At 38.0% G+C, this 17,446-nt stretch overlaps 2 protein-coding genes and 1 pseudogene across 10 annotated transcripts in view; 2 read left to right on the top strand and 1 right to left on the bottom strand.

The window, feature by feature from the left end:
* The window catches only part of GANC (glucosidase alpha, neutral C), a 73,555-nt gene extending 66,855 nt beyond the window's left edge, over nucleotides 1-6,700 (bottom strand). For 3 of the 6 annotated variants that reach the window (XM_047739031.1, XM_047739029.1, XM_047739034.1), the window contains exons 1-4: nucleotides 6,312-6,540; nucleotides 5,619-5,958; nucleotides 4,156-4,218; nucleotides 2,075-2,183 (exon numbers count right to left, since the gene is read on the bottom strand). In XM_047739031.1, the coding sequence (XP_047594987.1) occupies nucleotides 2,075-2,183; nucleotides 4,156-4,218; nucleotides 5,619-5,647 (201 nt within the window). In that variant the 5' untranslated portion in view covers nucleotides 5,648-5,958; nucleotides 6,312-6,540. The other 3 variants (XM_047739030.1, XM_047739035.1, XM_047739033.1) reach the window with 3 other exon arrangements.
* Nucleotides 6,654-17,446, top strand: part of TMEM87A (transmembrane protein 87A) — a 46,010-nt gene continuing 35,217 nt past the window's right edge. The window contains exons 1-4 of one of the 4 annotated variants that reach the window (XM_047739040.1): nucleotides 6,654-6,866; nucleotides 8,133-8,193; nucleotides 10,657-10,742; nucleotides 15,324-15,437. In XM_047739040.1, coding sequence (XP_047594996.1) covers nucleotides 6,711-6,866; nucleotides 8,133-8,193; nucleotides 10,657-10,742; nucleotides 15,324-15,437 — 417 coding nt within the window. In that variant the 5' untranslated portion in view covers nucleotides 6,654-6,710. The remainder of the gene's footprint in view (nucleotides 6,867-8,132; nucleotides 8,194-10,656; nucleotides 10,743-15,323; nucleotides 15,438-17,446) is intronic. The other 3 variants (XM_047739038.1, XM_047739041.1, XM_047739039.1) reach the window with 3 other exon arrangements.
* LOC125105779 (uncharacterized) lies at nucleotides 12,748-12,846 on the top strand (annotated as a pseudogene).

The following is a 17,446-nucleotide window of genomic DNA, read 5'->3' as shown; positions in this document are numbered from 1 at the left end:
GTCCTGGATTGTCACTTCTTTTCCTTGGAAGGATCTAGATCTGGTAGACTCTGGCTCTGGCACCTGACCGAATGGCATTGTCTCTCACGTTTTCAGGCTCCAAAGAGGCATGTGTGTAGAGAACTGATCTACAGTTTTGTAAAACGTTGAGTGTGGGGATCCACCACTAACTGCGCTGGTATCAAGATGCATGGACATTTGCATTCTGGCCCACAGAGTGCTTTTGCCTCATTTTCTTTGCTTCTTCATGAATCTTCATGATGGTGGATGTTCAGATGCTCAATATACCAAGGGTCCCCAAGGATAGAAAGTGATTCTTGCCCTATCAGGTAGCTACAACTCTCTGGGTTTAGACACAGTGGAGACAGGAAGGAAAAGGAGCAAATGACATCAAACAAACAAACAAACAAACAAAAACCCCAAACAAAAAAAAAAACAAAGAAAAGAGAAAGGTACCTAACATCTGGTGGCAGGCTTAATGACTATGACTCCTGGAAGGTTTCTAGTGGACTCTCTGCATTTCCTGGAGCCAAGTGTTTCTGCTGACACTGAATACAGAGGTTTGGCTGGGTGTCAGGCTATTAGACCACATGCAAATGGCAGGTGGCTCTCCAGGAAGGAAATCAGTGCTACTCCATGTCTTCCCATGAATAGCTATCAAACTATGCTAAAAAAAAAATGATTAGTATAGACTTGGATCAGTTGTAGAGGATCTATGTATGAGGACCTATTGTGGTGGGGGCGAGGGAGAACCATGAGCTGAGAACTCAAAGACAAAAAAATGCCAAGCAAGGGGGCAAATTCCTCCAGAAAAAAATAGGTGGTATAAAAGCAGCACGAAGTTTCAGAGAAAGGTTAACCATCCCATCTGTGTAGTTAAGAGACATGAACTAAGTATATAGCTACCATAATACACTCTTAAGTAACAGGAACTTGGGGACAGGGATAGAGAACACAGAACTATTGATATGATTTTAGCCCTTATTTTGAATTCAGGCAAGAGAAGTATGTTAGAAAATTCCACATTTATGAAATAGTGAAATTTCCTAAAACTTCATAAGGAAGATAGCCTTCCTCAGCATGCAACTGATCCTCCTGTCTGGGAATAAAGTTGGAACCCTTTGCTAAATTAAAGGTCTTACAAATGTTCTAGAGGACCCGCTGCTGTGGAGCAGTTTTTATTCTGTCTTCCCTGAAGAGGTTCCCCAGTGTAGCACCATGGGACGACAGCTATGCCACAGGGAGAGCTCTCACAACTTTGCAGGAAAAGGGGGGATTTCTTCTCAATCGCCTGTTAGGGAACCTAGACTGCATGGCTTTAAGTATGTCCTTTAGTTACATGAACTACCAATTAAGCCAGATTTGTTTGAGATGCCTTAGAAGCATCCGAAGCTTCTAATGAGACAGTGAGGGTCAGGCTGGGAGCATGGGTACTTGGGCACAGCCATACTTCCTGGCTTAGTCCATTGTGCACTTCTTCTGTGACTGGCCCTTCTGAAGTAGCCTGATGACTTGGCAAGTGAGAAAAAGTACTTAATATACTGCTCTCATCCTTTCAGTATGTAATAACCAGGATGATCTGCTAGTGAAGCAGCCCAGGAAGATAGCACATTTGTGACTTAGGTTTTCAACTATATAGTCCCTTGCTCCCCTGAAGTTTGGACAGTCCCTGAATCCATACCTTGCTCATTTGCATGCTCAACTGCACACTGTGTAACAGTAACAGAACATGAGTACTTGATAGAGTTGAAGATGCAGGGGAAAACTTGACTCTGACTTTAAGCAGGTGACTTTCTAGTCACTTTTCTGTATTATGAGGACTAATTAAAAGGAAATAACGTTTGTAAAACATGTAGGAAAGCATATGATACAGAGGCAATGGGTAAGTTAATATTTACATTACTTTTAAAGTAGTATTAGTATAGATACAAAAAGGATGACATTACTTCTTCAACAAAGTTTATTTTTGAAGCATACATAGTTTTAATTATTAGCCTTTGTGGAACTTTACTTCATTCAAACCCAACTTAATATAGGAACAAATAATTCTCTGTAGAAAATACTTCTCTCTCACCTTGGTTGTTTCATTGATGATTCGGAACTTGGTGCTGTCTTTGCCTGTCGTGGCTGAGTCTAGTGATGCCTTATAGGTTGAGCTCCTGGAGAGCTGCTGTTTCTGACGCCTGCAGATATACAGAATATATATACCCAAGAATTATTTGTGACGGTCAGCATCCAAGAGTATATTATCATGTGGAAGTCATTAAAATTCACTATGATGGTAAATGAACTGGGTCCAGACAGTATTAGTACTCTCATAAAGTACTAACAGGAGTACTTTGTTACTAGAGTGCTAATAAAATTAGTACGAATAAGAATAATACGAATGTAATTGCTCAACAAAGCACTGTCTGAGAACGGCATTTCATCCCCTTTATTGAGAAGGTGGGGCAGTTTTCATAGATGACATTTATTAGTTTGTTAATTTCCCTCCCTCCTTCCACAAAATGTACACTTTAATAGAAACTCAATAAATTTTTATGGAAATCCAATATAATCCAGTGACTTTACAAAATGATCAAGAGTTCCCTATAGAATTCCTTCTAAGGTACCTATTCCGAATATAAGTGATCTGATTTTCTTCCTTTAGAGCAGTGTGAATAAATTAGAAATTTGTAACATAGGATACAATTTTTGGTGGTTTCAGGTTTAGGATCACACAAAGACAGATATTCAACAGAAGAATTTTAAAGAAATATTTTCTGAAGCTCTGGGGAAACAGGTAATCTTATACAGTGGTGATTAGGGCATAAAAGCGGTATAATCCCTATGGGGGTGTCTCTGGTAATAGGTACAATTTTTTTTTAAATTTTATTTTTTATAAACATATATTTTTATCCCCAGGGCTACAGGTCTGCGAATCGCCAGGTTTACACACTTCACAAAACTCACCATAGCACATACCCTCCCCAATATCCATAACCCTACCCCCCCCAACCCCCCTCCCAATAGGTACAATTTTAAATGTATTTATTCTTTGATGCAGTAATACCATTCCTGGAAATTAATCCTATAAATACACTTGCAGGTGTAGGAAGTGACACATGTTTAGCTTTTCATTATGGCATGACTTTATAGCTAAAAGATTAAAAACTCAAGGATCTAGGAATAGGAAGGAGAACAAATAAATCATGGTACATCTACCCAATAGAATACTACACAGCCATAAAAAGAGAGGACAATCTCTATACACTCATGCAGAGCTCTTCAGAATAAACTATAAAGCAGAAAAAAAAAACCACAACAACATATATAGGAAGTGACTTGTTATAAGAAAGGCAGTGATATAAGAATATATGTATTTACAAAAAGAAATACTGGGAGGATAAATAAGAAACTAATAAATCTGGTTACTTACAGGGATAATATGTGGAATGGGGTGAAGGGAGACAGGCATGGGAGTAACCCTTTTCAAAGTATATCTTTTTATATTATTTGACTTCTGAAACCTATAGAAGTATTATCTGTTCAAAGATATAAACACTTTTGGGCACCTGGGTGGCTCAGTGGGTTAAAGCCTCTGCCTTCGGCTCAGGTTGTGATCTTGGGGTCCTGGAATTGAGTCCCGCATCGGGCTCTCTGCTCAGCGGGGAGCCTGCTTCTCTCTCTCTCTCTGCCTGCCTCTCTGCCTACTTGTGATCTCTCTCTCTGTCAAATAAATAAATAAAATCTTAAAAAAAAGATATAAACACTTTTAAAATAAGATATGTATTTATTTAGAAATTAAAAAAAAAAAAATGGCGGCGCCTAGATGGCTCAGTGGGTTAAAGCCTCTGCCTTCGGTTCAGGTCATGATCCCAGGGTCCTGGGATTGAGCCCCGCATCGGGCTCTCTGCTCAGCAGGGAACCTGCTTCCTCCTCTCTCTCTGCCTGCCTCTCTGCCTACTTGTGATCTCTGTCTGTCAAATAAATAAATAAAATCTTAAAAAAAAAAAAGAAATTTAAATAAGACAGTAATAAGTGTATAAAGATGAATGTCTCCTGTCTGATGAATTTCTTAATGACTATATTTCCTAACTGACCCTTTCCTTAAAAAGTCTACAAACATTGCAATATTGAAATGTTTTGGTCAGGTAATACATTTCCTCTTCTTACCTGTAGAAAGCAATCTTGTTGCAATCTTTGAAAATGTTTTTATCCACAGCTTCATCTTCAACACTAAATAAAAAGACATTTTAAGAAATTTATTTTCTCCAAAGTTTGTGAATCCAATTTTGTTCCTTCTCTAACTACAGCATGAACTTAGGTAATAAACTTCTGCAATGCAAAATTGTGTTGTGACCATAACATAATATGATAGCCTGTGTGCTGCAGAGTAACATCCTTTTGTAAATCACACAAGGTAAACAACAAAATATCAAGTTCTGGGAATACACTGAAACACTGGAAAAAGAGTACTGTCACTTATAAGGAAGGATTCTTTTAAAATAATGACTGAAGGCTATGACTACAATAATAAAATCAGAAGAAGCAAAACCACAAAAAACCCAAACGAAACAAAAACAATCCACCCACTTATTCGATAAAGTATTTTCAAAATATTCTTACTGAGTGCTGGGCCCTGAGAAAGATAGGAAGGAATGTGTCTGAGCTTCCTATAAGAGCCTAACCAACAAGTACAAATCAATCTGACAAATACTTCAACAGAGGTATGTGCAAGGGGCTAGAATAATAGAAACAGATGTAAAAGGAAAATCTTTTGCTTTTGAACGATGCTGGCAATTAGGAGTCAACGCTTTTTAAAACCAAGTTCCTAGAATAGCTGTTTCTGGAACAGACCATGAATAAGATACATACATATTGCTGCTAGAGAATATGTATTTAAATTAGCCTCCAGTGGCACCTAGCTGGATTACTCAGTTGGTCAGTGAAGCATCTTGGTCTTGGGGTTCTGAGTTCGAGAGCCCCATGTTGGGTATAGATTACTTAAAAACAAAATCTTTAAAAAAATAAATTAGCCTCCATATGATTAAAACAACTATAGACTGTAAGAAGGGGGAAAACCACTGGCCTTCAAGCAGACATGTTGCTGAATACAGCTATAGTCAGCATGTCTACGAATATGTAGGAAACTATGGCTGAACACAAATTTCCAGATAGGAAAACAAGCCCACACAGATACACTTAGCTGTACTAAAAAATTATTTTTTTGGAAGTCATCAAATCCTTCACTGATGCAGTCTTTGTCAGTGTTTCTTTTAATCAAGTCTGCAAAGATTTGAGAAATTTAGTCTTTTTGCTTTCCAGCTTAGTAGAATGAGCTCTGTTAATACAGGAAGATGGGGGTACAGCTGAATATGGAAAGCAACATGCTTGAAATTCACAGGTTACAGTTCTGATCACAACTCTTCTACTGTTTTGTAAACCATCCTAAAAGTATTTTATGAGGAGCTGGAGAATTGAGAAAAAATTATAAAGATTAAGTACGTAAATATGAAACATGCAACTAACAGGTCATTCAACAATCAGTAAAGCCTTCAAAACCAGAATGTTGCTTTCAGTTACTATCTATCCCCTGCTGTCTAGATTCAGCCCCTGCAGGACCACTGGGCCTTTACCTGATTTCCTCTTTCCCAGCAGCTTCCATGGCTTCCCAGGCAATTCGACCCGCTTTCAGCGCTCAGGCCAAGGCCAAGCGCGGTCTTTTTAAAACTATTGGCCGTCTTTCTAAATTATAACCAGGACTTCACCACGGTCAGGTCCTGGGAAATGGAGTCCTCTCCAGGTCCTCAAGGAGTAGTAAATCTGCACTTACTCCTCGGTTTTCCAGGCCAAATTAGCGCTTCTACATGGATTTAGGTGGCCAAATTTTCTTAGTTACGGATGCCCGACGAAGAACTGCTTTCTTGAGGAATCAAAACTGTCTTTGCGGTGGAGGGGGCGTGTACTCAAAGAGCCCTAGAGGAGAAAAGTCAAGAGCGTGAGAAACAAGAAATACAGAGACCGCTTGCCTGACCCAGGCCAAACTTCTGCAGGTTTATCTCCGTGACCGTCACGCCACAGATCCTGAAAACTGACCCACTCTCAGTTTTTAGTAGGAAGTGCCGGCCTGCTCTGCGCTGAAGCTTGGTGTTACCCGGTCAAATTCTGCTTTCCCCTTTCAGGGCTAAATGGTCTTATAAAGGGTGTATCTACTACAGTAGATACAGTTCTGTAAGTGCTTATACTCTACCACTGCCAAATTCCGTCTTTGCTTAAATATCTCCAGAAAACCGAGAACTCACTACTACACGCCAAACAGGCGAACTTACGGCTTTCCCAGACTTCGGCCCCAGCGACTGACTTTGATCTAGAACGGATGAAAGTCTGGGGCGAAGGAGAGGAGGAGAGAGCCAAACGCCACACTGGGGGCCTGCTTGGTCCCCAGACCCTTTAAGGGCCGGGAGAGAGAAGAGCCGACAGAAGCGGAGGCGGCTTTTAATAAACATCCTAACGCTCCAAGGTGACCGGCAAACCACAGGACTACGTCTGCGCTGTACGGTCTAAAACTCACACGAGGTCGTGACGGCTGGCTTAGGGAGGGGCTGCTGGGTGGCCAAACAAACAAGCCCCGGGAGGTTTCGAGGACCCGGATGATCCCGCCCCCAGAGCAGAGCCGGAAGAGGGCGGGGCGAACCGGAAGAAGGTGAAATGCTTTTGGTAGGCGCTCCATGGCTGTGAAGATGGCGGCGGCTGCGTGGCTTCAGGTGCTGCCTGTCATTCTTCTACTTCTGGGGGCTCAGCCGTCCCCACTGTCGCTCCTCGGTGTAGGACCGGCACCTGTCGCCGCTGCCGACCGATCCAAGTGGCACATTCCGATACCGTCGGTGAGTGTTCACTTCTGAAGCAACTGAGCCTGGAGGAGCAAGGGGTGGGGCTACGGCGGCCTTAGGGGTCCATGAAGGTTCCGCTGAAGTCAGTTTCCAAAGGAGTGGAATTGCCTGGAGCGTCTGTGTCTCTGGTTAGCAGGGACCCACCTCCCTGGAGCGGACCGCTGTGCACTTCTGTGGGTAGGTTAGCGGGAGTGCCAGGGCCACTTCAGGAGAGGAGAAGAATGGTGAAATGGTATCTTAACAGCGAAGTCAGAACTTTGAATGCCTTGAGACGGGAAAGTTGATGAAAAGGTGGAGAACGGTTTCCCTTTCAGCTGAAGTTTCACAGAATCCAGTGACCCCGAGTTGCATGAGAGAGATCTGGAAATAGGTGTCTTTCTTTCTTTCTTTCTTTCTTTTTTTTTTTTCTCTGCACTTTTTTGTTACTGGATGATTCTACTTAACGAAGTTGTTTGATATCATTGGAACTTTGGAATGGTTATTCTAAGCTTTGCTGTGTGATTAGGAAGCCTAGGCATTTAAAAAATGTATTCTAACATGAGAATGGCTGAAATGGAAGGAATTTTATTCTAAAATTTGATACGGTAAAGGTATCCTTTCTTTTGGATGATTTACTAGATAGGTTGACCCTTTTTGTCCTCCTACTCCCCTCCTTTAAACCTCATTTGAGTAAGCGCTGTAGTCCTGCGAGCCAACAAATCGGATGCATCCAGGAAATGCCAGAAAGCATTTAGTCCTGTTGAAACCACGGTGGCCTTTTTGTTTCATTCTGCTCTGCTCACTGGCTCTAATGTCGAAATTTCATTTGAGCTTTTACATGGCAAGCATTAATAGCTTTTGTTCATTCGGTGAAGATCTTCAGGTTCTGACTTTTAGGTATTGTTGGTAAAATGGTTACTAGTTAAGTTCATCTGTCTGCTCATAAAATAGCTTATTTGAAGAAATGATTGGGTTATTCTGAACAGTGATTAGTGAGTGAAGGGAATTTACTTGAAGATTTAAGTTGAGATTTCTAGCAGCTTCTATAGTCCTTGCTTTATGGTCTGTTGGGGGAAAATTGTGTCTCTTCACCAAGCTACAAACTTCTGCAGTTTGGATGCGGTTGAATTTTACTAAAAGGAAGGATATTCATGTATTTTTTGTTGTTCTTAAGAAAACTAACTTAAAACATTTTATAAATTTAGGTTTTGTAACAATTATATTCTGCCTTGGGAATTAAAGTGATCTGATGCTAATTATCTTTCTCCTTTATCTTTGCAGGGGAAAAATTATTTTAGTTTTGGAAAGATCCTGTTCAAAAATACCACTATCTTCCTGAAATGTGAGTTTTTGCATTTCATGAAGTTTTTATTTGAGTTTTTAAGTGATCCTTAAACTTTTAAATTACCTAGTTTCTATCTCTGACCTACTCTAAATGTAAGCTTTGAAATTTAATAGTCTGGCACTATCTAGGCATAAACATCTTAGTGTAATTAAGGTCTTTTCACTGAGTAATCTTCGGAATACTTGTGTGAACTTTATTTTCTTCTCTTGTTTTTCTGGTGTTTATACAGTTAGACCAATTAATGTTGTTTGATTGTCTGCATGGTGTTTTAATCTGTCCTGTGTCAAAGAGATATCACTGACTTGGCTTTTGTGTGCTTGTTAGATGTTTACTGAACACATGACTTAGGTTTGTCAGACCTTTGGCTCTAAATGCATATGTTCAGTAAACCTTTGTTTACAGAAGGTGTATTTTCTTATTTGGATCTTTGAAAGAGGAAACTCAAGGCTATTACTGGAGAATAGGGATTATGTAGAACAAAACCAGTCTGTCCACTGAGAAAAACCACTGTATCTGAATCCAGAATATCCCATTGCGTATTAAAGAAAGGCTTCCTTTTATTTTTGAAACTGGCTTTACTTTAGGGAATAAGTGATCATGGGTAAACTCTGTTTCAGGATCAGGGATAAAAGTTCAGGTCATCCATTTGTGCTTCTTTGTCTATCTTTCTCCATGAAAGTGCAAAGTTATAAGTTGTAGTTGGTTGATTTTGTTTTAATCATTTACTAAGTAGTTATTAAAAACCTACATGCTCCAGGCATTGTTTTAGATCGCAAGGAAGTGATAGAAAAGGCCTTCTCTCTTCCTGAGCTTACAGTCTAACAGGAGTGAAGGGGGCCAGTAAAATTTCTATGAAAAACAGACTATGTCTGAAAATACAGTTTCTTGACTAAGGACTTAAATTTGGTTTAAATGAGATTACTGAAACAAGCTGGTCTGTCTTGTGAGGTTGGTGTGCTAGAGAAGACTTACTTTTCAGGATAGCGGTATTTGGTTTTTTGGAATAGCCTGACAGTCTGCACGCTATTCTACCTTTTTATCATCTGTAGTCTTTTCTCACCTGTTTTTTGATCAACTGGTGCTTTGCCACCTTACGCAAGCTGCTATTTTGCAGTGTTTACATTTCGTTTTTGGGGAGAATTTGAGACTCCTAAAAAATTATACTGTGTTTCCTTTTGTTACTTCTCTGTTTGCTCACGTTTACCTTGTCTCCGATTTTATACGTTTAGGGCTATGGTATAGCTTTCCATGAAATTGCCGGGGCCATTTTTGTCTCTTAATGCCATCTATACAAAGTTCTGAATGGTGTCCTTTAACATATAGTAGTATTTTTGCAGCCAAGTCTTTCTGAAGATCTTTTGTTTAGGGGTTTTCTTATTGGCTTCTGTTTAGTTAATAGAAGAATTTGTATGGTTCTTCTGAATAGTTTACAGTGAGATTGCAAATATTCTTTTTATCATTTCCATAAATTTTATTTAGCACATCAGAGTTTTGTGTATTTTAATTGAGCCTTGTGTCACTTGAAAATTAATTTGAGAAAACAATTTAAAACACAAAAGGGAAGGTTATAATTTTAGGTGTGCGCCTTTTGTTAAGAGCCAAAAATAGATTCCTAGATACAGTCATGTTTATCTTTGTCACATTTGCATAAAGCAGGTATCTTGTAGTATATTTTCCATAACGCAGCTGGAATCAAAGATAAACTGACTTCCAGGTGGGACAGCTGATGAGTGATACAGTCAGATTTATGCTCTCAAGTTTTCAGACTAATGCCTTGGCCCCCTAGAATATTGTTTTCCAGACATTGTTAATGAGTTATGAGGCCACTCTGACTTCTTGGGATTCCTTGAGGCCTCTCTTAAGGTGGTTTTGGAAAGAGTTTTTCATTTTTGCTTTTGCTCTTCCTTCCTTCCCCAGGTTTGCTTTTTTTTCCTTAGTTCTTTCTGTCTAGTTTTGATATCTTTCAAGGTGTAAGCCATTAATTTTTCCCTCAGCGGAACTATTTTTGAATACTGCCTTATTATGTCCCTAATGTTACTCCTTGTTTCTCCAACTAGAATGTAGCCTCCTTAGGAGTCCTGTTCTCCAGCCTGACACAGTGTCATGTAGCTTTGTATGCCTAAGTGTTCTGCACAGTAAATATTTGAATGATAATAGAAGACTGGGTTTAATTGAGGACTGCTTTATCGCTTCCAGGTTTTTTCCAACAGAGAACCAGGAATTGAGGTTTTAAGGCATAAAAGTAGCTACACTTAAGCAGGTCAGAAACTTCTTCTGTGAACAATAGTACTTTTATCTGAAGAATATCCACTTCTTTTTACGTATATTATCTTACATTTGGAGAAGAGATGGTCTTTGAATACCTAAAGTTAGCAGGAAAAATAGAATGTGGGGTAACAGCCTAGGAAAAATGCTTTGTTTGGGAATCATCTTTATTCACAAAGTTTTCTTCTTTTATAGTTGATGGAGAACCTTGTGATGTATCTTTGAATATAACCTGGTATCTGAAAAGTGCTGATTGTTACAATGAAATCTATAACTTCAAGGTAAGAAATATAAAATTAACAGACTTCTTGGACTTTAAATATCATCGGGTCCTACCTTATAGAGGAAGGAGTGTCATGTAACTAGGAGGGAAAGAGCTGAAATTAGAATCTTCTGTTTTTCCCAGTTTGCAGACCTACAATGCTAGCAAACTTTTTGGTCTCAACCCTTAAAAATGACTGCATACTCCTGCTCACTTTAGCAGCACTGTAGAAGTGCTGACAGTACTGATTCCCATCTTTGGCCCCCCATTTTGTTCATTTGTCAGTTACTTTTCTTATGGGGCTGTGTGTTCCAAGCCCCTTAGAGATTATTATACATAACCTTAGGGATATCCAAAATCTATAAAGAACTTACCAAACTCAACACCCAAAGAATAAATAATACAATCAAGAAATGGGCAGAATGCATGAACAGACATTTCTCCAATGAAGACATACACATGGCCAACAGACACCTGAAAATTTGTTCAATGACACTCGGCATTGGGAAATACAAATCAAAACCACAATGAGATAACACCTCTCACCAGTCAAAATGACTAAAATGTGTAAGTCAGCAAGCACTGGATGTTGGTGAGGATGTGGAGAAAGGGGAGCCCTCCTACACTGTTGGTGGGAATGTAAGCTGGTGTAACCACTCTGGAAAACAGTATGGAGGTTCCTCAAAAAGTTGAAAATAGAACTACCCTACTACCCAGCAATTATACTACTAGGTATTTACCCCAAAGATACAGATATAATGATCCGAAGGGGCACCTGCACCCAAATGTTTATAGCAGCAGTGTCCACGATAGCCAAATGATGGAAAGAGCCCAGTTGTCCATTGACAGATGAATGGATAAAGAAGATGTGGTATCTACATACAATGGAATACTATTTAGCCATCAAAAAAAAAAGAAATCTTGCCATTTGCAACAATGTGGTTGGAACTAGAGGGTATTATGTTAAGTGAAATAGGTCAATCAGAGAAAGACAGTTACATGATTCACTCATACGTGGAATTTAAGAAGCAAAACAAAGGATCATTAGGGAAAAGAGGGAAAGATAAAACAAGATGAAATCAGAGAGGGAGACAAATACAGAAGATATTTATAATATATATATATGATATAATTTGTAATGCAAATACAGAAGAGACTTTTTTGTTTAAAGATTTTATATATTTTTATTGTTTGAGAGCTAGAGAGAGCATGAGCAGGGTAAAGGGTGGGAGGAAAAGCAGACTCCCTGCTGAGCAGGGAGCCCAATGCAGGACCTGATCCCAGGACTCAAGGATCATGACCTGAGCAGAAGGCAGACACTTAACTGACTGAGCCACCCAGGTGCCCAACCATAAGAGACCCTGTAAAGGGTGACTGTAAGAGTAGTTATAGGGTAACTGGGTGATGGATATTAAGGAGGGCCTGTGATGGATGATTACCATCCATCACATATAAGACTGATGAATCACTGAACTCTATCCCTGAAATTAATAAACACTATATGTTAATTAATTGAATTTAGTAAATAAGCAAACATTTTAAGAAAAGAAAAGGGAATGCCTACTTTGAGAAATGCCTACTTTGAGAATGCCTTCTTTAAGAAAGAAAAGGGAAAGCCAGGATTGGGGGAGGCTTGTTTTGGCCTTCCATGAATCTGTTAGAGATAACATTGTCTTTACCCTTCCTGATGCACAGGTAGTGCCACAAGATCTAATTAATGATTAGCTGTTTATTATGTGCCTGCAGGCCCTTTTCAGGTGCATGGGAATCCTTTGATCTCCTTTGATCTCACTACAGTGCGCTTCTTTGTGTCTGCTCACTGTATAAAATCTATGGAGTAGGGTCTGGATTTTGCAGAGAATAACACTTCAGCTCCCATGTATTGTCCTATGCCCATTTCCCTCGCCCTGTCAGTAAGTTACCCTGAATAAAATTATGCATAAACTGTAGAGAGTTGCGTCCTTCATTTTCTGGTCTCAAAATACCTTCTCAGTTTGTGGAATACTTTATTGTTCCTCCTCCACCTTCTAACAAGCACATATACTAAAATTGGAACAATACAGAAGATTAGCATGGCCTCTGCACAAGAATGACACATAATTCATGAAGCATTCCATATTAAAAAAGAAATTACTATAGTTTTCAGAAAACCTTTTGTTCATGTGGTTTAATGCATTAGAAATTAAAACAGAAAATACAGAAATATGTATTAATTTATTTTACAGTAGCAGTAATAAGTCATTGCATGTTAATACAAAAAACTTTCTTTTAGTGAAAAATAGATTTTTCCAAAAACACAGAAGAGGTATTATTTTGTATTTTTCCAAAGCCCTTTCTTCATTTGATGTTGGATATAGTAGAAGACAGCTGAATTCTTATATCTTCTTCACTCAGTTTATTGTGATGTATTATTTTGGTTGAAGTATATGCACAAAATATGGCCTCATAATACAGATACATAGTTGGAAAAGGGGATGATATTTTAAGTGTTTTCAGATAATTGTAGGTAGTGTTCTTTGATTTTATACCAAAATGTAACAAGTAGAGTTTCTTAAAGGTTGGTGGCAGTGTGGTATCTGAGAGCACATCAGTCAACTTTATTCTTTCTCTTTTGTATTTAAATAAGTTGGTGTGTCATGCACTTTGGTCTTTTATGTATGTCTAATTTTGGTTATTTTGAAAATAGTGCTTGACTGAATTTTATAAATCTTTAAAATATTAACTAATTTTACAATTAAGTTGAAGTGTTTTTTATATATATGTGTATATATATATGTACATATTTTTAAAGATTATACTTATTTGTCAGAGAGAGAGCATGCACAAATGGGGAGCCGCAGGCAGAGGGAGAACTAGGCTCCCTACTGAGCAGGAAGCCATACGTGGGGCTCAATCCCAGGACCCTGTGTTCATGACCTGAGCTAAAGGCAGATGCTTAATCCACTGAACCGCACAGGTGTCCTGAAGTTATATTTGTTAATATCACCCTCCTGTCACATCAGAAACTCCTTAAGTATTAGAGACTTAAGTATTGTGAGGAAAATGCAGTTTGAAAGCTCAAATTTTATCATTGGCAAGAAAACAATACTTTCTGTTGTCTTCCTTGAAGTAACAGCCTCCCTTCGCCCATTTTCAAGAAAGTATCTCCCAAATAACCAAATCTGAATAACCTATAGTTTGTCAGTTATTCTTGGAGGTAAATGGAAAAAGTGGATAGTTCAGGTTATAAGTCATAACAGTTGTAAAGTGTTTTATCTTTTTTATAGTATTTTGCGTATTTCCCATTTTGTCTCATAGAATATTAAAAAATACACACAAAGTCCAGATTTAATAACATTAATAGATTTTACTGTTTGTTAAAGACATTCTTAGTAAAACTGGCATTTTTTTTTTTTTTTTAAGCTGTGTATGACTGACTGCAATGACTGCTGGTGCAATTAGATTTCACTGCCTTGATTCCTGATAAGGGGCAGCAGTTTTACCCATCATTACTTTTGCATTGTCAGTACAAAGCAAATAACCTATTACTTTATTAGTAGTAGTGTGGAATTAGTTTTAGATCTCATTTCACAGTTGACATAGTACACTGTACTTTGGGCACTGAAGATACATGGCTCCAAGATGGATTTTTCAGGACTTTTCCATTCTGTTTCTAGCCTCCATTTATTTCTTTTTTTCCATTTCAAAGATATTCTGTTTTTTAAAAAAATGACCACCATCTAGTTGGTTTTTCAAACCTTAAGGATTTTGAATTCCTGCCTTGTATTAGGGTTTTATATTACCTTTTTTGTGGTGTTGGTGACTGTTTTTTGCTTTTGTTATACAACATTAGATAGGAGGTAGGATGGGGGGAAGGACTGAAGAATTTTAAAGAGAAATGATAGTATGTCCAGAGTGTAGTTTGAAGCATTATTGATCTTTTGCTCTTAATCAATCACTAATTGAATTTACAGTTAAAAACTTCGTACATTTGATACTAGTGATAAACTGGTCAAGAACTTAAGCAGATCTGGTCTTTATAGGTAAGATAAGAACGTAAAAATTATCTCGGGTTGCCACAGGACAGAATTCTGGAAATGACATGCAGCTAGTTGGAGATGTAAAACTGGAGCTTAGGGAAAAACGGGAAAGAGTAGGGATGTAGGTATAGGAGGAAAATTGCAGAACTGATGGATGCAGCCACAGAAATGGTGAATTTTTCTCAGAATATCCACAGTGGGCTATGAATAGCTACAGCAGTTTTGTACTCTATCTTAGCTTATGAGCACAAGTATATCTTTTTGTTGGTGTTGGCAATTTAGTCTCTTAACTCTTGTACATATATTTTCTTGTGACAAAACCTTCTGGACTCTGACATTTTCAAGGTCTTCCTAGAACTTTCAGAACTACTCTTTGTAAGCAGTGGACTAGAATTCTAGTACTTGAGAGTCTAATACTGTTAGATTCTTGGATACTGTTACACAGTTTTTATCTGATGCTGTTAACTTTTAAAATAGCAAATTCAACAATGTGTCTGTCCTGTAAGCAATCTATTTGTTGTCTTCTAAATACCTTCCTTGTGAAAAGTAAGTTGTGTACTTTGTATTTTCTGTTTTTACAGGCAGAAGAAGTGGAGACATATTTGGAAAACCTTAAGGAAAAAAAAGGTTTGTCTGGGAAATATCAAACATCATCAAAATTGTTCCAGAACTGCAGTGAACTCTTTAAAACACAGGTAATATTTAATAGTGGTTGGAGGGAAACAGAAGAGGTGAAATGTGTAATATCTGTATTTTTGGTGATTCCCCATTTCCCACTTCCCAATTCTTTGTTCTGACAGAATTAACTTGCATAGTCAGCCATTTAATATTTATCTCATCAAAAAGAGGATGTGCCTTCCTTCATGTGTAAAAAGCAAATCCCCATTTTTTTTTTTTTTTTTTTTTTTTTTTTTTTTTTTTAGTAAACTTGTTTTTTTTTTAAAGATTTTATTTATTTATTTGACAGAGAGAAATCACAAGTAAGCAGAGAGGCAGGCAGAGAGAGAGGAGGAAGCAGGCTCCCTGCTGAGCAGAAAGCCCGATGCGGGGCTCGAACCCAGGACCTGGGATCATGACCTGAGCCGAAGGCAGCGGCTTAACCCACTGAGCCACCCAGGCGCCCCCCCATTTTTTTTTTTTATGGTAAAAAATTTTTTTGCCATTTTAACCATTTTCAAGTGTGCCCTTGGGGGGCATTAAGTACCTTTGTATTATTGGGCAACTATCACCAGTAGCCATCTCCAGAACTTTAATCATCCCAAACTGACACTTTATAACCATGAAACAGTAACACTACCCTCCCCTTCCATCCCTGCTAACAACTATTCTACTTTGTCTTTATAAATTTCAGTATTCTAGATTCTTCAAAGGAATGGAATCATAAAATATTTGTTTGGCTTCTTGTGAAATGTTTTCAAGGTTCATCCATATATCATGTATCAGAATTTATTTCTTTTTTTAAGTATGAATTGCATATATATACCAAATTTTTTTTATCCATTCATCCACTGATGGACATTTGAAACCCCCAATTTTCAGTTCTCTTGTCATCTCATCTAATTGATATGTTTTCAGAAAAATCAGTGTTTCTAGATTTTACTGCTACAGACCTGAACTCAAAGAGTTGAATTTCATACTTTTTCTTGAGTAAAGGAGAAGAGGTAAATAATGTGTATTTTTAATGCTTACACATATGTAATCATGTAATTGGAATTTATCTTCGAAATTTTTTTTTTCTTAGAAATATGATCTAGCACCAGTTTTTTGATGGAGAAATTATATATTTTATGGGTGTTGAAAATAGTTCTTGTTAACTATAGCCTTTTTGTCCTTACTGTGTTTATTGCTTTGGAATATTTAGCAAATTGCCTTGAAGAGGCAGAGCTCACCAAAAACTAGGTTTTCTGTCCAATTACTAGGAGTAAAGTTGGTTTATAAGAAGACCTTAATTTAATAATTAGTGATTAATAAGCAAATGAGGTAATTGATAATCTAACTATAACAATTGATAGTTCAGTTCTTGTTATAGCTTAGAGTTTATGGATTGGAGAAAAAAGATATCTTTATAATGGTGGAAGAATAAGGAATCTAGAAACAGTGGAATGTTGAGTAAGAGACTTTCTGTTAGTTTTCCAGCCTGGGAGGATTGGTTGGCCTTTCTTGGATTTTATCATGGAAAGCTACCTGTTGTATAGTGTTGCCCAAGGTTCACTTTGAGATCTGCTATAAACTTTCCAGGGTCTTGGCATACACCCCTATTAGTAAGCTTACCTCTCCTCCTCCAGTCTAATGTAACAGAGTTGAAATACATGTTCTAATTTCTCAGGAAGGTAAATGCCTCATCTGCTGATAACTGATAAGAAAGGTAGTTAGTGCAGTTTTTTTTAATAGGCGTGAGTGTGTTGTGGTGGAAGGAACACCTAACTCAGTAGACCCAAGAGTTGAAAATCCTATGTTCAAATCCCATTTCTCCATCTGAAGCTTTATAACATGTAGCCATATTTTTCTCAACTGTAGCAGGAGAGGGAACCATAAGCTCTCTCATACTAAGCATATACCTTCTGTTTAAGGTTTTTTTTTTAATTCTTAAACATCTTTAATTCTTAATAGAAAAATTGAATGGCCAGTTTAGTCTGATACTATTTTTTAGTTCTCAGTTTAGTTTACTCACTTGTTTATGGTTCATTGGAAATCTTTTGTCTGT

This window comes from Lutra lutra, chromosome 7 (genome assembly GCF_902655055.1).
Source record: "Lutra lutra chromosome 7, mLutLut1.2, whole genome shotgun sequence".
NCBI lineage: Eukaryota > Metazoa > Chordata > Mammalia > Carnivora > Mustelidae > Lutra > Lutra lutra.
The sequence above is the reverse complement of the archived record's forward strand: the minus strand, read 5'-3'. Positions and strand labels throughout refer to the sequence as shown.